This window comes from Gigantopelta aegis, chromosome 6 (genome assembly GCF_016097555.1).
Source record: "Gigantopelta aegis isolate Gae_Host chromosome 6, Gae_host_genome, whole genome shotgun sequence".
Taxonomy (NCBI): Eukaryota; Metazoa; Mollusca; class Gastropoda; order Neomphalida; family Peltospiridae; genus Gigantopelta; species Gigantopelta aegis.
Window position 1 is genome coordinate 505,805 of NC_054704.1, and position 21,397 is coordinate 527,201.

At 41.5% G+C, this 21,397-nt stretch overlaps 1 protein-coding gene across 2 annotated transcripts in view; it reads left to right on the forward strand.

The window, feature by feature from the left end:
* The first annotated feature begins 471 nt into the window (after positions 1 to 471).
* The window catches only part of LOC121375033 (HEAT repeat-containing protein 1-like), a 58,425-nt gene continuing 37,499 nt past the window's right edge, over positions 472 to 21,397 (forward strand). The window contains exons 1-6 of one of the 2 annotated variants that reach the window (XM_041502240.1): positions 472 to 595; positions 3,418 to 3,678; positions 4,663 to 4,968; positions 6,555 to 6,722; positions 7,898 to 8,044; positions 8,741 to 8,905. In XM_041502240.1, the coding sequence (XP_041358174.1) occupies positions 488 to 595; positions 3,418 to 3,678; positions 4,663 to 4,968; positions 6,555 to 6,722; positions 7,898 to 8,044; positions 8,741 to 8,905 (1,155 nt within the window). In that variant the 5' untranslated portion in view covers positions 472 to 487. The remainder of the gene's footprint in view (positions 596 to 3,417; positions 3,679 to 4,662; positions 4,969 to 6,554; positions 6,723 to 7,897; positions 8,045 to 8,740; positions 8,906 to 21,397) is intronic. The other variant, XM_041502241.1, reaches the window with a different exon arrangement.

Here is a 21,397-nt window from a genome sequence, read left to right on the forward strand (position 1 = left end):
ATTTGTTACTACACAACATATGTGATATTCATCTGTTTATTTTCTTGGAACTGTTACTACATAACATATTATGTGATATTCAGCTGTTTATTTTCTAGGACCTGTTACTAAATAACATACTATGTGATATTCAACCGTTTGTTTTCTAGTTGTTACTATGTGATATTTAACTGTTTTCTAGGAGTTGTTACTATGTGATATTTAACTTTTCTAGGAGTTGTTACAGTGTGATATTCAACTGTTTGTTTCTAGGAGTTGTTACTTTGTGATATTTAACTGTTTTCTAGGAGTTGTTACTATGCGATATTTAACTGTTTGTTTTCTAGGAGTTGTTACTATGTGATATTTAACTGTTTTCTAGGAGTTGTTACTATGTGATATTTAACTGTTTTCTAGGAGTTGTTACTATGTGATATTTAACTGTTTTCTAGGAGTTGTTACTATGTGATATTTAACTGTTTTCTAGGAGTTGCTACTACACAACATCATGTCTGTGTTCACGTTCATGGGAACAAACATCCTACGTCAAGACGACCAGTACAGCTTCCACGTGATCTCCAGAATCCTGGAAACTGTCATTCCCGCGCTAGCATTGGTAAGGCAAATCTTATAACTGTGATTTCTACCCATCTGTCATTCCCGTGCTCACATTGGTAAGACAAGTGTTATAACTTTGTGATTTCTACCCCACTGTCATTCCCGCGCTAGCATTGGTAAGGCAAATCTTATAACTGTGATTTCTACCCATCTGTCATTCCCGCGCTCACATTGGTAAGACAAGTGTTATAACTTTGTGATTTCTACCCCACTGTCATTCCCGCGCTAGCATTGGTAAGGCAAATCTTATAACTGTGATCTCTACCCATTTGTCATTCCCGCGATCGCATTGGTAAGACAAGTCTTATAACTTTGTGATTTCTACCCATCTGTCATTCCCGAGCTCGCATTGGTAAGACAAGTGTTATAGCTGTGATTTCTACCCATCTGTGATTCCCACGCTCACATTGGTAAGACAAGTGTTATAACTTTGTGATTTCTACCCCACTGTCATTCCCGTGCTCGCATTGGTAAGACAAGTCTTATAACTTTGTGAATTCTACCCCACTGTCATTCCCGCGCTAGCATTGGTAAGGCAAATCTTATAACTGTGATCTCTACCCATTTGTCATTCCCGCGATCGCATTGGTAAGACAAGTCTTATAACTGTAATTTCTACCCATCTGTCATTCCCGAGCTCGCATTGGTAAGACGAGTGTTATAGCTGTGATTTCTACCCATCTGTGATTCCCGCGCTCGCATTGGTAAGACAAGTGTTATAACTTTGTGATTTCTACCCATCTGTCATTCCCGCGCTCACATTGGTAAGACAAGTGTTATAACTTTGTGATTTCTACCCATCTGTCATTCCCGCGCTCGCATTGGTAAGACAAGTGTGTAACTTTGTGATTTCTACCCCACTGTCATTCCCGCGCTAGCATTGGTAAGGCAAATCTTATAACTGTGATTTCTACCCATCTGTCATTCCCGCGCTCACATTGGTAAGACAAGTGTTATAACTGTGATTTCTACCCCACTGTCATTCCCGTGCTCGCATTGGTAAGACAAGTCTTATAACTTTGTGATTTCTACCCCACTGTCATTCCCGCGCTAGCATTGGTAAGGCAAATCTTATAACTGTGATCTCTACCCATTTGTCATTCCCGCGATCGCATTGGTAAGACAAGTCTTATAACTTTGTGATTTCTACCCCACTGTCATTCCCGCGCTCGCATTGGTAAGACAAGTCTTATAACTGTGATCTCTACCCATTTGTCATTCCCGCGATCGCATTGGTAAGACAAGTCTTATAACTTTGTAATTTCTACCCGTCATTCCCGTGCTCGCATTGGTAAGACAAGTCTTATAACTTTGTGATTTCTACCCATCTGTCATTCCCGCAATCGCATTGGTAAGACAAGTGTTATAACTTTGTGATTTCTACCCATCTGTCATTCCCGCGCTCGCATTGGTAAGACAAGTGTATAACTTTGTGATTTCTACCCCACTGTCATTCCCGCGCTAGCTTTGGTAAGGCAAATCTTATAACTGTGATTTCTACCCATCTGTCATTCCCGCGCTCACATTGGTAAGACAAGTGTTATAACTGTGATTTCTACCCCACTGTCATTCCCGTGCTCGCATTGGTAAGACAAGTCTTATAACTTTGTGATTTCTACCCCACTGTCATTTTCGCGCTAGCATTGGTAAGGCAAATCTTATAACTGTGATCTCTACCCATTTGTCATTCCCGCGATCGCATTGGTAAGACAAGTCTTATAACTTTGTGATTTCTACCCCACTGTCATTCCCGCGCTCGCATTGGTAAGACAAGTGTTATAGCTGTGATTTCTACCCATCTGTGATTCCCACGCTCGCATAGGTAAGACAAGTCTTATAACTTTGTGATTTCTACCCCACTGTCATTCCCGCGCTCGCATTGGTAAGACAAGTCTTATAACTGTGATTTCTACCCCACTGTCATTCCCGCGCTAGCATTGGTAAGGCAAATCTTATAACTGTGATCTCTACCCATTTGTCATTCCCGCGATCGCATTGGTAAGACAAGTCTTATAATTTTGTAATTTCTACCCGTCATTCCCGTGCTCGCATTGGTAAGACAATTCTTATAACTGTGATTTCTACCCATCTGTCATTCCCGTGATCGCATTGGTAAGACAAGTGTTATAGCTGTGATTTCTACCCATCTGTCATTCCCGCGCTCGCATTGGTAAGACAAGTCTTATAACTTTGTGATTTCTACCCATCTGTCATTCCCGCAATCGCATTGGTAAGACAACTCTTATAACTTTGTGATTTCTACCCATCTGTGATTCCCGCTCTCGCATTGGTAAGACAAGTCTTATAACTTTGTGATTTCTACCCATCTGTCATTCCCGCGCTCGCATTGGTAAGACAAGTCTTATAACTGTGATTTCTACCCATCTGTCATTCCCGCGATCGCATTGGTAAGACAAGTGTTATTGCTGTGGTTTCTACCCATCTGTCATTCCCGCACTAGCATTGGTGAGACAAGTCTTATAACTTTGTGATTTCTACCCATCTGTCATTCCCGCGATCGCATTGATAAGACAAGTCTTATAACTTTGTGATTTCTACCCATCTGTCATTCCCACGATCGTTATGGTAAGACAAGTGTTATATCTTTGTGATTTCTACCCATCTGTCATTCTCGCGCTCGCATTGGTAAGACATGTCTTATAGCTGTGATTTCTTATTATCATTTCCACTTTCACATTGTTGCTTGTGTTAAATGTTTGGTAGTACAGTATTAGAGGTTTATTTAACAAAATTACGTATACGCCTGTTATGTTTTTGCTAGTGAGGATTTCGAGTTTACTTGATAACAATTATTTCCAGGCGTGTGAGGAGAAAGTGACATCGTCGGCCACTGCGTGTAGCCGTACGGACGTGATGACGACGGTGTTGAGGGTGTTTGCATCGGCGCTGCCACATATCCCGCGACACCGCCGAGTGGTGATCTTCACCAAGCTGGTCGCCACTGTGGGGGAGAAGGAGTTTCTGTGGAGATTCTTCTTGTTGGTCTTGGAGCACAGCATCGTCGCTCACAGCAACGTCACACACAGACCCGACGAGGAGACTGAATCGCTGGATAAGAAAGTACGTGTCAGGTTTTATATACCCCGTATGATGGTACATGATTGGTTTTATATACCCCGTATGATGGTACATGATAGGTTTTATACCCCGTATGATGGTACATGATAGGTTTTATATACCCCGTATGATGGTACATGATTGGTTTTATACCCCGTATGATGGTACATGATAGGTTTTATATACCCCGTATGATGGTACATGATTGGTTTTATATACCCCGTATGATGGTACATGATAGGTTTTATATACCCCGAACGATGGTACATGATAGGTTTTATATACCCCGAACGATGTACGTGATAGGTTTTATATACCCCGTATGATGGTACGTGATAGGTTTTATATACCCCGTACAATGGTACGTGATAGGTTTTATATACCCCGTACGATGGTACGTGATAGGTTTTATATACCCCGTACAATGGTACGTGATAGGTTTTATATACCCTGTATGATGGTACGTGATAGGTTTTATATACCCCGAACAATGGTACGTGATAGGTTTTATATACCCTGTATGATGGTACGTGATAGGTTTTATATACCCCGTACAATGGTACGTGATAGGTTTTATATACCCTGTATGATGGTACGTGATAGGTTTTATATACCCTGTATGATGGTACGTGATACGTTTTTACATTGTAAAAGATGCATTGCTTATAACAAAAATATGTGAGCATCACCGTGACATTTATGTATCAAGTTTTAAAAATAAATATCAAATACTTTGTAGCATTTTGATTAAGTAGCATAGGTTTAGTCTATATGTTTTTTATTTGTAGTGTATGAAGAAGATGTATAGTACTTTAATAACCTAATATATATGTATAGTCTAATAATATAACATATATTTGTTAAGTTTATTAGTTACATTTACTGTTTCCAGGATAGTAGCCCGGTGTCTGACGACACTCTGAGTTTCATCACAAACCTCGCCGTGCTGTGTTTGTTAGGTTTATTAATGAAGTTTACCGTTTCCAGGAAAGTAGCCCGGTGTCTGACGACACTCTGACTTTCATCACAAACCTCGCCGTGTCGTTTCCTCCCAACATTCAGCTGTGTGCGGCGAGGAGCTCCATCTCGTACGTCGCTGGTCTTCCTGTCGACAAACCGTCCCACACGGTGGTCCGACCCCGTGCCACGCCCAAACAGCTCAGCCGACTTGACAAAGAGGAAGCGGAGATCTTCAGTTTCGCCTTCCACACAGCGAAGCAGATGAGACACTTCAAGTATTCTGTGATCCACATGTTCGTACACCTCTTCTCCAGCCAGGAGTTCATCTCACAGGTCAGTGCAGCTTAACCTTTAGACTACTGAATTAATTGTTTTGTACCGGCCTCAGTGGCGTCGTGGCAGGCCATCGGTCTACAGGCTGGTAGGTACTGGGTTCGGATCCCAGTCGAGGCATGGGATTTTTAATCCAGATACCGACTCCAAACCCTGAGTGAGTGCTCCGCAAGGCTCAATGGGTAGGTGTAAACCACTTGCACCGACCAGTGATCCATAACTGGTTCAACAAAGGCCATGGTTTGTGCTATCCTGCCTGTGGGAAGCGCAAATAAAAGATCCCTTGCTGCTAATCGGAAGAGTAGCCCATGTAGTGGCGACAGCGGGTTTCCTCTTAGAATCTGTGTGGTCCTTAATCATATGTCTGACGCCATATAACCGTAAATAAAATGTGTTGAGTGCGTCGTTAAATAAAACATTTCTTTCTTTCTTAATTGTTTTGTTTTTTTAAACTTGTTGAGTGGGTACAAGTTTATAATTTGTACCGATATATTTTCACTTAAATGTTTTATAAATACATAAAATAAAGTTCATATTTGAATCGGTAAGTATTATTTTTGTGGATTTTTTTAATTTTTATGATATTTTAGATCAGTTAATGTTTATTAAAATTAGTCAAAAAATGGAAAATGTTGCGTTTACTTATGGGCATTTGTGGCCAGCTGTCCAGTATTTATGTCCATTATTCCCAATAACATGGTTTTCCGATTAGAATGTTTTTAAGGAAACAAACTATGATTCATATCACAATATTTGGTGATTTTTGTTATTGGTAAAACAATCAAATTTATTATCACATTAGCTGTCACAATCAGCTATCGATCCCTGAAAATGACCGTGACGTTCAACCATTGTTGTCAAGCGAAAATATTTGCCGAAAACCAAAATTCTAAGGTATTATCCATTGAAAAACCAAAATCTATAGACACAGGAAGCCGAGATGTCTTCCATTTCCTGTTAATAAATTGATTCTGGTGAGTGTCGTGTGCAAAATAGCGGAAAATATGAATTGGAAAATGCACTGTATACATTGTACAGTATGTCGAGTGGTGAGACATCAGAAGGTTAAAAAACATTTTAAAACACTACATAGAAATAATGATGTATGCCATGATCCACATGTTCGTACTCCTCTTCTCACAGGTCAGTGGAACGTAAAAAACTACTTAGAAATAATGAAGTTTATTACAGGAATTTTACAGACTACTTCTTGCTGGGTGGGTTTTGGTGAATTGTAATGTTACAAAATACCTGTTTTTGCTTCTTAATGTTTCATACTGCAAGTGACATCTCGCATCATTAATGGGGTTATCAGCTAATACGCCAGTGTTGTTGTTAGCACATGTTAAATATTATATCAAGTACTTTAAAAACCTTTCTCTAACGTTAGTAAAGTCACTAACACAAGTTCCCAAGGTGTGTACCTTGTCTGTTTTAGAAAGACATGGGATTTGATAACATTGATTTTTAACTTTGAGTGGTGACAAATTTAACAATACAAAATCTCTAATAACCAAAAATAGTTAACACTGTAATAATCAGGATGAGAGGGCTTAAAATGGCAGATTGTCAAAACTAAATTGCAGGTGGCCGAAGCCCATGGTGGAAGTTTATTGAAGAGTTTTCAGAGATTCTTGAGTGAGTTGCTGCAGTACATTGCTAGCACCACTAAGATGGCTGACAGAAACCAGGATAACCCCACCTCCAAGTTCTGGAGAGCTCTGCTTCATAAAACTTACGAACTCTTGGACAAGGTAAGCAAAATATTTGTGTTATGTGATGTTTATGGTTTGGAAATTATGACTTGCTGTCATCATGCTATTTCTTAATTTTTGTTCATGTTTTTCATGTAATGATTAGGATATATCACTTGGCACCATCACACCCCTGTGAGTGCTTTTCTCCATGGTGTTGGGGTGGCAATGTTTCAAAACAATGGGTAACCAGAAGATGTTGCTTCACTCAATGTTTAGCGATTGTTTTCTCTCATGAATTATGTTTGTGTAATCTAATCTGTTACCTCATATATGAACTGAGTTTAATAAGATAAGGCCTTTTTCCAGCTGATACTGGAAATTAAAGCAAAATAAAATATAAAATTTAAATATTTTATTGAAAATAATGAAATTTCTTTGATAGTTGATAAGATGATTTAGAATATGAAGTAACAGTCCCCACATAACCAACTGGCAGGTCAAGTGAAATAGTGTGTCTCAGATGCAATTTAACCAAATCTGTTGACTTACCTCCCTTGAAGGAAACAAGTTGATATTGTTTTTTGTATTAATGGCTTGGTCTTCTGTCAGTTAACACACTGGATAATTGTAATGTGGAGAAACCGTGTCCTGTTTGTTGTATTGTATGTTACACTTTGTATTACACTGTGTTGAGCAAATTAGGTTGAGCTCCCCACCCCCTCCCCCAACACTCAAACCATTTTATGTAACAAATTATTAAAGCTTTTAATACAATATTAATTTCCATCTGTTTGTTTTGTTGTGATTGCTACGAGTGACAACATGAGTGTAAACTGATTTGTTCTCTCTAGCAGTGTCGCTATTACCTGACAGTATTTTCTTGATGACCTTGTCTGGTTAGTTTTGTTGTGATTTCTACTAGTGATAACTGCTTGTTCTCTCAGGTGGTGTTGCTGTTACCCGACAGTATTTTCCTGATGGCCGTGTCTGGTCGGTTTTGTTGTGATTGCTACTAGTGATAACTGCTTGTTCTCTCAGGTGGTGTTCGCTGTGTTACCCGACAGTATTTTTTCTGATGACCTTGTCTGGTCAGTTTTGTTGTGATTGCTACTAGTGATAACTGCTTGTTCTCACAGGTAGTGGTGTCATTGTTACCTGACATTATTTTCTTGACGACCGTGTCTGGTCAGTTTTGTTGTGATTGCTACTAGTGATAACTGTTGTTCTCTCAGGTGGTGTCGCTGTTACCCGACAGTATTTTTCTGACGGCTGTGTCTGGCTTGCTGGACCACGACCTGCCGACTGTGCAGTGTAAAGCGATGGAGCTGCTCACCAACAAACTACAGCACATGAAGGATGTTGGTGGGACGGACCTACAGGTGAGTGATCGACCTATAGGTGAGTGATCGACCTACACGTGAGTGATAGACCTACACGTGAGTGATAGACCTACACGTGAGTGATCAACCTACAGGTGGGTGATCGACCTACACGTGAGTGATCGACCTATAGGTGAGTGATCGACCTACAGGTGAGTGATAGACCTACACGTGAGTGATAGACCTACACGTGAGTGATCGACCTACAGGTGAGTGATCGACCTACACGTGGGTGATCGACCTACACGTGGGTGATCGACCTACACGTGGGTGATCGACCTACAGGTGGGTGATCGACCTACACGTGGGTGATCGACCTACACGTGGGTGATCGACCTACACGTGAGTGATCGACCTACAGGTGAGTGATCGACCTACACGTGAGTGATCGACCTACAGGTGAGTGATCGACCTACAGGTGAGTGATCGACCTACAGGTGAGTGCTACAGGTGAGTGATCAACACTGTTAGCACAGACCAGTCACCTCAGAGTTGAGTATAGACTAGTGGGTAGAGCATATGACCGGTCACCTCAGAGTAGAGTATAGCCCAGTGGTTAGAACACAGGACCAGTCACCTCAGAGTAGAGTATAGCCTAGTGGGTAGAGCACAGGACCAGTCACCTCAGTAGAGTATAGCCAGGTGGTTAGAGCTGTATGTTGGGACTGTGTGTACAGTGTATGTTGTTACTTGCAGCAGAAGTTGTTGCCCCTGGTTGACCAGCTGTTGGCGGTCGTCAAGGCGATGGTGCGACATGTCAAGTCCGGTGATGAGAGGGTGAAGACGGGAACCGTTGCCCTGTACACGCTCAATGTTCTCTGTCGACTGCTCGGAGAAACAAACCCACAGCTCTTTATTAAGGTGAGAACTCTCCTCGTTGGCAGCTTTGTTTGTTTGTTAATGAATTTTCATTAATTAATATACATGTATTTCTTGTTATTTAATGTTTTTGTTGTTCATTAAATTAAATGTGTTTGTCATAGTGTATTTATTGTTCATGGGTTTTTGGTGGGGGTTTTTGTTATTGTTTATTGACAAATTTTTGTTGCTAATTAAAGTAGATGTGATATTGGGTATAGAGATTTTGACATGAGTGGTCGTTAGATACCATTCATCTTACTAGTAGTTTCAAAACATATCAAACTACCAAAAGTAAGTGAGATACATTTTTAAATGAGTTGTAAGATAAATGATATCTGGTGGACACAAATGTTGTATTCTGTTCCTTATACTCTGGAGGCATCTAAGCACGTTTGTTATATTTTAAAGGCAACATCTATCTTTTAAACTATTTGTTTCACCAACACAGTACAGTGGACCAATAAACGTGTTACTACAACACCGTACAATGGACCAATAAACGTGTTACTACAACACAGTACAATGGACCAATAAACGTGTTACTACAACGCGGTACAGTGGACCAATAAACATGTTACTACAACACAGTACAGTGGACCAATAAACGTGTTACTACAACGCGGTACAGTGGACCAATAAACGTGTTACTACAACGCACTACAACGCAGTACAGTGGACCAATAAATGTGTTACTACAACACAGTACAGTGGACCAATAAATGTGTTACTACAACGCAGTACAGTGGACCAATAAATGTGTTACTACAACGCGGTACAGTGGACCAATAAACGTGTTACTACAACGCACTACAACGCAGTACAGTGGACCAATAAATGTGTTACTACAACGCAGTACAGTGGACCAATAAATGTGTTACTACAACACAGTACAGTGGACCAATAAATGTGTTACTACAACGCGGTACAGTGGACCAATAAACGTGTTACTACAACGCGGTACAGTGGACCAATAAACGTGTTACTACAACGCGGTACAGTGGACCAATAAACGTGTTACTACAACGCGGTACAGTGGACCAATAAACGTGTTACTACAACGCGGTACAGTGGACCAATAAACGTGTTACTACAACGCGGTACAGTGGACCAATAAACGTGTTACTACAACGCGGTACAGTGGACCAATAAACGTGTTACTACAACGCGGTACAGTGGACCAATAAACGTGTTACTACAACGCACTACAACGCGGTACAGTGGACCAATAAACGTGTTACTACAACGTGGTACAGTGGACCAATAAATGTGTTACTACAATGCGGTACAGTGGACCAATAAACATGTTACTACAACGCGGTACAGTGGACCAATAAACGTGTTACTACAACGCGGTACAGTGGACCAATAAACGTGTTACTACAATGCGGTACAGTGGACCAATAAACGTGTTACTACAACGCGGTACAGTGGACCAATAAACGTGTTACTACAACGCGGTACAGTGGACCAATAAATGTGTTACTACAACGCGGTACAGTGGACCAATAAACGTGTTACTACAACGCACTACAACGCGGTACAGTGGACCAATAAACGTGTTACTACAACACAGTACAGTGGACCAATAAACGTGTTACTACAACGTGGTACAGTGGACCAATAAACGTGTTACTACAATGCGGTACAGTGGACCAATAAATGTGTTACTACAACGCGGTACAGTGGACCAATAAACGTGTTACTACAACGCGGTACAGTGGACCAATAAACGTGTTACTACAACGCGGTACAGTGGACCAATAAACGTGTTACTACAATGCAGTACAGTGGACCAATAAACGTGTTACTACAACGCACTACAACATGGTACAGTGGACCAATAAACGTGTTACTACAACGCGGTACAGTGGACCAATAAACGTGTTACTACAACGCAGTACAGTGGACCAATAAATGTGTTACTACAACGCACTACAACGCGGTACAGTGGACCAATAAACGTGTTACTACAACGCGGTACAGTAGACCAATAAACGTGTTACTACAACGCAGTACAGTGGATCAATAAATGTGTTACTACAACGCACTACAACGCGGTACTGTGGACCAATAAACGTGTTACTACAACGCAGTACAGTGGACCAATAAACGTGTTACTACAACGCACTACAACGCGGTACAGTGGACCAATAAACGTGTTACTACAACGCGGTACAGTGGACCAATAAACGTGTTACTACAACGCGGTACAGTGGACCAATAAACGTGTTACTACAACGCGGTACAGTGGACCAATAAACGTGTTACTACAACGCGGTACAGTGGACCAATAAACGTGTTACTACAACGCAGTACAGTGGACCAATAAATGTGTTACTACATCGCACTACAACGCAGTACAGTGGACCAATAAACGTGTTACTACAACGCGGTACAGTGGACCAATAAATGTGTTACTACAACGCGGTACAGTGGACCAATAAACGTGTTACTACAACGCGGTACAGTGGACCAATAAATGTGTTACTACAACGCGGTACAGTGGACCAATAAACGTGTTACTACAACGCGGTACAGTGGACCAATAAACGTGTTACTACAACGCGGTACAGTGGACCAATAAACGTGTTACTACAACGCGGTACAGTGGACCAATAAACGTGTTACTACAACGCGGTACAGTGGACCAATAAACGTGTTACTACAACGCGGTACAGTGGACCAATAAACGTGTTACTACAACGCGGTACAGTGGACCAATAAATGTGTTACTACAACGCAAAACAGTGGACCAATAAACGTGTTACTACAACGCGGTACAGTGGACCAATAAATGTGTTACTACAACGCACTACAACGCGGTACAGTGGACCAATAAACGTGTTACTACAACGCACTACAACGCGGTACAGTGGACCAATAAACGTGTTACTACAACGCGGTACAGTGGACCAATAAACGTGTTACTACAACGCGGTACAGTGGACCAATAAACGTGTTACTACAACGCGGTACAGTGGACCAATAAACGTGTTGCTACAACGCGGTACAGTGCACCAATAAATGTGTTACTACAACGCACTACAACGCGGTACAGTGGACCAATAAACGTGTTACTACAACGCACTACAACGCGGTACAGTGGACCAATAAACGTGTTACTACAACGCGGTACAGTGGACCAATAAACGTGTTACTACAACGCGGTACAGTGGACCAATAAACGTGTTACTACAACGCGGTACAGTGGACCAATAAACGTGTTACTACAACGCGGTACAGTGGACCAATAAACGTGTTACTACAACGCAGTACAGTGGACCAATAAATGTGTTACTACATCGCACTACAACGCGGTACAGTGGACCAATAAACGTGTTACTACAACGCGGTACAGTGGACCAATAAACGTGTTACTACAACGCGGTACAGTGGACCAATAAACGTGTTACTACAACGCGGTACAGTGGACCAATAAACGTGTTACTACAACGCGGTACAGTGGACCAATAAACGTGTTACTACAACGCGGTACAGTGGACCAATAAACGTGTTACTACAACGCAAAACAGTGGACCAATAAACGTGTTACTACAACGCGGTACAGTGAACCAATAAATGTGTTACTACAACGCAAAACAGTGGACCAATAAACGTGTTACTACAACGCGGTACAGTGGACCAATAAATGTGTTACTACAACGCACTACAACGCGGTACAGTGGACCAATAAACGTGTTACTACAACGCACTACAACGCGGTACAGTGGACCAATAAACGTGTTACTACAACGCGGTACAGTGGACCAATAAACGTGTTACTACAACGCGGTACAGTGGACCAATAAACGTGTTACTACAATGCGGTACAGTGGACCAATAAACGTGTTACTACAACGCGGTACAGTGGACCAATAAACGTGTTACTACAACGCGGTACAGTGGACCAATAAACGTGTTGCTACAACGCGGTACAGTGCACCAATAAATGTGTTACTACAACGCGGTACAGTGGACCAATAAACGTGTTACTACAACGCGGTACAGTGGACCAATAAACGTGTTACTACAACGCGGTACAGTGGACCAATAAACGTGTTACTACAACGCGGTACAGTGGACCAATAAACGTGTTACTACAACGCGGTACAGTGGACCAATAAACGTGTTACTACAACGCAGTACAGTGGACCAATAAATGTGTTACTACATCGCACTACAACGCGGTACAGTGGACCAATAAACGTGTTACTACAACGCGGTACAGTGGACCAATAAACGTGTTACTACAACGCGGTACAGTGGACCAATAAACGTGTTACTACAACGCGGTACAGTGGACCAATAAACGTGTTACTACAACGCGGTACAGTGGACCAATAAACGTGTTACTACAACGCGGTACAGTGGACCAATAAACGTGTTACTACAACGCGGTACAGTGGACCAATAAACGTGTTACTACAACTCGGTACAGTGGACCAATAAACGTGTTACTACAACACGGTACAGTGGACCAATAAACGTTTTACTACAACGCGGTACAGTGGACCAATAAACGTGTTACTACTGAAAGTACAAAATTTAAAAGGTTTTCAAACCCAAGTATTGAGTGCTATTTAGTGGCTTTGCCTGTATTTACTGGCCTCTATGATGGCACGTAAGTCTGTGCAGCAAACATTAAAACAACCACTTCTGTCACTATTGTTTACAGAAGCAATAAACAGGTAATGTATCCGACTTTTCATAAGTTCTAGACAACAAACACTTCTTATTATAGTTTGTTTAGGTGTTCCATGCTCCTTAGTTTGGATAAGACAAAATGACTTATAGAAAAACCTAATTTCAAAATCTATTCCATTATACAACAAAAAGTGTCTGTTATTAACTGTGTAAATGAGCACAAAAAGTGTTGTCATTAACCATATAGGACAGTTAATGATAATTATGAAACTGACTATAGCTAAAGTCTGGCAAGCCATATTGCTTGTTGTGTCACTCGGAGGGAAATTTAAAGTATGCTTGGATGTTTACGTTAACAGATAAAATAGAAAGGTTTTTTTATTTATGGATTCATAATTTACAATAAGGTATGTATTCAAGATTTTATGTAAACTTGTGTAAATTGATATACAAGATTGATTAGTACAGTTGTGACAGACACGTGTTGACAGGTGATACAAAAACATGTTAATCGAGGCTGACAAAAGTGTGCATTTATAGCATGAATTCAGTTTTATTCAGTCAAATTGTTATCTGTCAGTGTTATACATATATTCACAATCAAGATGCACGTTGTTTTGACAATTGTTTTATTAATTAAATTAACTTTTTTTTTTTTTTTTTTTTTACAAACATACCACAACACTTGTTTCAAGATGTACTGTAACGTAATTAACATGTGCAGACTTACCACAACACTTGTTTCAAGATGTACTGTAACGTAATTAACATGTGCAGACTTACCACAACACTTGTGTCAAGATGTAATGTAACGTAATTAACATGTGCAGACTTACCACAACACTTGTGTCAAGATGTACTGTAACGTAATTAACATGTGCAGACTTACCACAACACTTGTTTCAAGATGTACTGTAACGTAATTAACATGTGCAGACTTACCACAACACTTGTTTCAAGATGTACTGTAACGTAATTAACATGTGCAGACTTACCACAACACTTGTTTCAAGATGTACTGTAACGTAATTAACATGCGCAGACTTACCACAACACTTGTGTCAAGATGTACTGTAACGTAATTAACATGCGCAGACTTACCACAACACTTGTGTCAAGATGTACTGTAACGTAATTAACATGCGCAGACTTACCACAACACTTGTTTCAAGATGTACTGTAACGTAATTAACATGCGCAGACTTACCACAACACTTGTGTCAAGATGTACTGTAACGTAATTAACATGCGCAGACTTACCACAACACTTGTTTCAAGATGTACTGTAACGTAATTAACATGCGCAGACTTACCACAACACTTGTGTCAAGATGTACTGTAACGTAATTAACATGCGCAGACTTACCACAACACTTGTTTCAAGATGTACTGTAACGTAATTAACATGCGCAGACTTACCACAACACTTGTTTCAAGATGTACTGTAACATAATTAACATGCGCAGACTTACCACAACATTTGTTTCAAGATGTACTGTAACTATATCCTCAAAAATTAGGTTTAAAACAAATTTTAAACATTGTTTCCAGCTAAACTTTATTTACGATGTTATGTGTCACATTATCTAGGAGCAACCAATTGTATGTTTTCAAATCGTTAACACACATGTATGTGATTTTCATGTGGATGATAAATACTACCTGATGTTCTCAACAATGGGAGTAATAAATATTGGGATTGTTTATGAAGCTGTTTGAATATGTTGTACAATGAGATTGGGGAGGACTACCATTTCTATATTAAATAAATGTTACATGAGTTCTCGAGACATATTAACGTTATTTAATTGTCAAATTATCTTAGTCCATCTGTGTTAGCATATTTAATTATCACATTATGTTCCTACAGGTACTAAACCAGTTGAGTCCAAAGATAACACTTCTGTTATTATAAATTAACAAAGTCTGTTATTATAAATTAACAAAGTATGTTATAAATTAACACAGTCTGTTATTACTAATTAACACAAGTCTGTTATTATAAATTAACACAGTCTGTTATTATAATTTAATACTGTTTAATATTATTAATTAACAATGTCTGTTATTATAAACTAACACAGTCTGTTATTATAAATTAACAAAGTCTGTTATTAATTAACAAAGTCTGTTATTGTAAATTAACAAAGTCTGTTATTGTTAATTAACAAAGTCTGTTATTGTTAATTAACAAAGTCTTTTATTATAAATTAACAAAGTCTGTTATTATTAATTAACAAAGTCTGTTATAAATTAACAAAGTCTGTTATTATTAACAAAGTCTGTTATTATAAATTAACAAAGTCTGTTATTATTAACAAAGTCTGTTATTATAAATTAACAAAGTCTGTTATTATTAATTAATAAAGTCTGCTATTATTAATTAACAAAGTCTGTTATTATTAATTAACAAAGTCGGTTATACATTAACAAAGTCTGTTATTATTAATTAACAAAGTCTGTTATTGTAAATTAACAAAGTCTGTTATTGTTAATTAACAAAGTCTGTTATTGTTAATTAACAAAGTCTGTTATTGTGCTATTATTAATTAACAAAGTCGGTTATTATTAACAAAGTCGGTTATTATTAATTAACAAAGTCGGTTATACATTAACAAAGTCGGTTATTATTAATTAACAAAGTCGGTTATTGTAAATTAACAAAGTGTTATTGTTAATTAACAAAGTCTGTTATTGTTAATTAACAAAGTCTGTTATTATAAATTAACAAAGTCTGTTATTATTAATTAACAAAGTGTTATTATTAATTAACAAAGTCTGTTATTATAAAGTCTGTTATTATTAATTAACAAAGTCTGCTATTGTTAATTAACAAAGTCTGTTATTGTTAATTAACAAAGTCTGTTATTATAAATTAACAAAGTCTGTTATTATTAATTAACAAAGTCTGTTATTATTAATTAACAAAGTGTTATTATAAAGTCTGTTATTATTAATTAACAAAGTGCTATTGTTAATTAACAAAGTCTGCTATTATAAATTAACAAAGTCTGCTATTATTAATTAACAAAGTCTGTTATTATTAATTAACAAAGTCTGTTATTATAAAATAACAAAGTCTGTTATTGTTAATTAACAAAGTCTGTTATTGTTAATTAACAAAGTCTGTTATTGTTAATTAACAAAGTCTGTTATTATTAATTAACAAAGTCTGTTATTATAAAGTCTGTTATTATTAATTAACAAAGTCTGCTATTGTTAATTAACAAAGTCTGCTATTGTTAATTAACAAAGTCTGTTATTGTTAATTAACAAAGTCTGTTATTATTAATTAACAAAGTCTGTTATTATTAATTAACAAAGTCTGTTATTATAAAGTCTGCTATTATTAATTAACAAAGTCTGCTATTATTAATTAACAAAGTCTGCTATTATAAATTAACAAAGTCTGTTATTATTAATTAACAAAGTCTGTTATTATAAATTAACAAAGTCTGTTATTGTTAATAGTCTTATTCAACTTACCATACTAGCACAACAACAATGCTATACGACCCTGAGTTATAACCTCCACTGCAGAATTATCTCCCCTTGCCGGATGTATAACCTACACCAGCGCATGGGTAGACCGTATATCCTCGTTTTTTTTATTCTGCAGTCCTCCATTGCAGTCGTGTTCGAGTTCTGTAGTAAAAAATTTGTCAAATTGTTAATTGTCTTTTGGGTAATTTACACAGGGGGTTAATGTCTGACACGGCTTCCTCGGGCTCCAACCGGTTGGTTGTGTGTGCCGAGGGGGGTTGTCTTAAACGACTGCCCCAGTTTGATCAGCATTTGTTATGTCGGGCATATCGTTCTTGTTGTTTTGAACGCCAGTGTCATATCTGTGTAAATTGGTCCCCCTCCACGTGGGGGAAGGCTAACAAGCTGTCAAAAGATGCCGAGCGAAAGAGGATGATTAGACGTGAACGGGACGGGCGGAGCACAGTGGCAACCTCCAGGGTCGTGCTCCATACCGATTTGCCGGCGGTCGGCAAGTTGGTGTCCAGTTCAAAGAGCTCGCGGACAAGTGGTAGGCGCAAGGGCGCCTCCTCGTCTGTTCGCCATCTTCATGGTGATACCAGTAAACCTGAAGTGCCAGGCGCTGTTGCTCCCTGTTTCGGCTGAAGCAGGGAAGGTTTCTTCAAGGTCGGGCTCCGTTCGACCTGGTGATTTGCTTTTGCCTCCGTCGGTGGAGGCGGCGCCGGTTGCGGTTGTAACGGGGGCGTCAGTCGGAGGGAGTGCAGTCGTGGATGGAACGACTGTGTCTCTCAGTTCTGACTCCCATCTTGCTGATGGGGGCAGGGTTATCGGTCCTTCTGTGGAGGGGTCGATTAGCTCTAGAATGAAGTCCGTTTGGCTCACCAGATTTCTGGTGCAGGGTTGGTCGTGGCGTCCGAGGGCGCCGTTTCGGTCAACGCGTCTTTCGGCGCTACTTCAGTGATCGAGCCACTTGGCGAAATTGCGAAGTCTTACAACGTTGTCTCGGTCACGGAGCCGGGTGGCGTTGTTTCGGGTGCGATGCCAGTGAGCGTCCCTTCTGTTGTTGGGGCGCCTGTACAGTGTCATCAACTTTTAGATTGTTCGCATGTGGCTACGTCAACTGGGTTGGCTAATCCACACGTGGTACGTTGGGTTCAGAATTCGGCGCAGGATTCGTACGTGTACGAATTTCCTGACGGTCCGGTTCAACCGACACCACCAGTCCCTTTGTCTGTTTCGGCAGGGATCAGGGAAACTGCAGCTTTCTTGGGTGCGCCTGTGTCTACACCGATGGTCAATCCGGACCTGTCAGATCGGGGTAGAGGTTCCAGGCGTTATCCCTCGACTGCGTGGGCGGAACCTTTCGTTCAGGGTCCGATGGTTTCGGGTCGCCCTCAGAGGCGGACTCGGGGGGACTATGTTTCTCTTTTTGAGAATTTCATGGCCTGGCTAGGGGAATCGCCTCCACCAGTCCCTCCACCGCCGGGGTTTCCAGCGAGACCGGGGTTGGACCAGTTTGCAGATTCAGCCGGTTCGCATCGTCCTGCCCATGCAGTTTCGTTTCCGTTACGGTCAGCGCATGGCGCGTTGTTTGAAAAAATTTCTTCTTCGGAAGACGATTTTCCCTCCGAATCAGTGTGTGGTTCGGGGGAAGGTTCGGTGCTTGACGAGATTCCCAATTTGGCCGATGGTAAGCCAGACGGCAATTATGATTACCAGGCGGTTCTTGGTTTTGTACGGGAACAGGAGGCTGTTCAGTCTTACAAGGGTGTTTCGTTTGGAAACCGGCCTTTAGCGACGGACGCTCCGCGGCAGGATTTCAGCTTGCCGTTAGCGCACGAGGCACATGAATCTCTTGCGGAGATTGATGCTTTGATTGCGGGTAGCGATCGTATTTTGGAGGCGGTGGTGGAAGAGTTTCCGGCAGCGTTAGCTACCGGGAAACTGTTGTCTGCGGCGAAGGTTTTGTCCACGTCTTCGTATAAGACATTGGGAGCTTCCTTCCTTTCACATCCAGCAGTCGTTTCCGCTAGGGTGAAGGCAGACTGCCACCCATCTCCTAATGTCAGTGTGCCACTCACGGATTTAGAGACTTTGGAGAGGTTATCTAAACTTCTTTTTCAAGTCAATAACCATTTAGGTACGTTCCTATTTGGGTTAGATAAAGCAGTCACGGGTCTTCCGCCGATGGTTAAGGGTTGTTTGTTGGCGGCTTCTAAAGCCTCTCATCACGTCGCTCAGCTTGCTGGGCGTGTTTTTGCCAACAGTCTACTTCTGCGTCAGTATCACTACCTGGCGCGACTGAGAGCGACGGGTGTGGTTAAAACCTACTTTCGTAGTCGCTCAGTAAGGGAAACCTTACTTTTTGGGACCAATTTTAACTTGGTCATGGACCAAGAAGCGGCGAAATTCGTCCCTGCTGCTCCATCCCGAACTGCTCGTAAGCGCCAGGCGGCGTCTACTTTTAAGCCTCCACCTGTTAAGAAATTGACTTTTCTTGACAGTTATCAGATCCCTGTGGTGTCTGATTCGGGCGTGCAGTCTGGTAATGCCTGTGGTTCATCGAAACAGGGACGTTTTCGGGGGAAGCAAGCACGTTTTCGTGGTTCCGCTTGGGGCAAGGCGCCCAGGGGTGGGAAGCGGCCGGGATGCGGGTGCGTGGACAATCGACATCTGCTTACGGAGGTTCCGTTAGCAGATCTTCCTGTGGGGGGCAGATTGCGCTATTTTGTTCAAAGTTCGTGTGAACTGCCAGATCTGGACCCATGGGTTTTGTCGGTTGTCCGCAACGGATACAGAATTCAAATTTTCTTCACCCCCTCCACTGACGTCCTCCCCCCGGTTACCTGCAGTACCGCCTGTCGACAAACGAGTACTGGTGGAGAAGATGGTTGTCGAGTTTCTCAACAAGAAAGCCATCCAGGAGGTGGATTTGGGCACTCCGGGATTTTATTCCCATCTGTTCTTCGCCCAGAAGAAGAATGGCGAGTGGCGACCAATTCTAAACCTGAAGCCGCTGAATTATTTCGTCGTTATTCCATCTATGAAGATGGAGACGGTTCAGTCTGTTCGCGCTTTGCTTCAGGTGGGGGAATGGGTGGCATCCATCGATTTGAAGGACGCTTACCTGCATGTTCCAATCCATCGGGATTTTTGGAAGTACTTGCGGTTCCTCTACGATGGCAGAGCTTACGAGTTTCAAGTTCTGCCGTTCGGATTGGCCACAAGCCCTCACGTCTTTACTCGGGTAGTAAAGGCAGTGGTGGGGCGTGTACATCTGTTGGGTATACGGATGCACAACTACCTGGACGATTGGTTAATTCCGGCGGCGTCACAGACGGCATGTCTCGTGGGCGTGGAGTTCGTGATCGACATGATTCTCTGATTGGGGTTTATTCCCAATTGGGTCAAGTCGGAATTAGTGCCAACGCAGGTTTTCACTTATCTCGGGGTGGTTTTCAACCTTGTGGAGGCGTCCGTTCTTCCGACGGATTCGCGACTTCACAATTTCAGGACGTTGGCGCAACGTCTTCTGGTGGAGCAAAGTGCGTCGGTGCGCACGCTCCATGTGTTGATAGGCCATCTCGAATCGCTGGCGGCGCTGAATGTGCGGTTCAGATGGTTCAAGAGACCGCTTCAATGGCATTTGTCCCGAGTGTGGGATGGTCTCAGCTGGGATTTGGTGATACCATTGGGGCCTTGGTTCATTCTTCCGATCCAAGAGTGTCTAGTGGACAAGTGTATGTCCCAGGCCGTTCCTTTACACCCACTTTCTCCAGAGTTGGGCCTGTTTACCGATGCTTCCTTTGAGGTGTTCGGTGCACACCTTTTGGATCAACATCTGTCAGGAGTGTGGACTCCTTCAGAGAGGAGTCGTCACATCAACCTGTTGGAGATGGAAGCAGTGCGTCGCGCTTGTCTCCATTTCAGGACTGTTATTCGACATCGTCGAATTTTGTTGAGGTCGGACAACACGTCGGTTGTTGCGTGCCTCAATCGGTGGGGAGGCACCAAATCCCTGTCATTGAGTCTTGCGGCTTTGGAGATTCTGGAATGGTGCGATGATTGGGGAGTGGTGTTATCGGCCAAACACATTCCTTCGTCCGTGAACGTCTTGGCGGACGCTTTGAGTCGTTGTTCCCCGGTTCAGACGGAGTGGATGTTGCACCGGACGGTGGCTTATCAAGTTCTTCAGTTGTGGGGGAGTCCTCAACTCGATATGTTTGCCACTCGCCTGAACAGTCAGTTGCCAGTGTTTGTATCGCCGGTACCAGACCCACTGGCACTGGAGTACGATGCGTTGAGCATGGACTGGACGGGACTGGATTTTTACGCCTTTCCCCCTCCGGTTCTGATTGGCAAGGT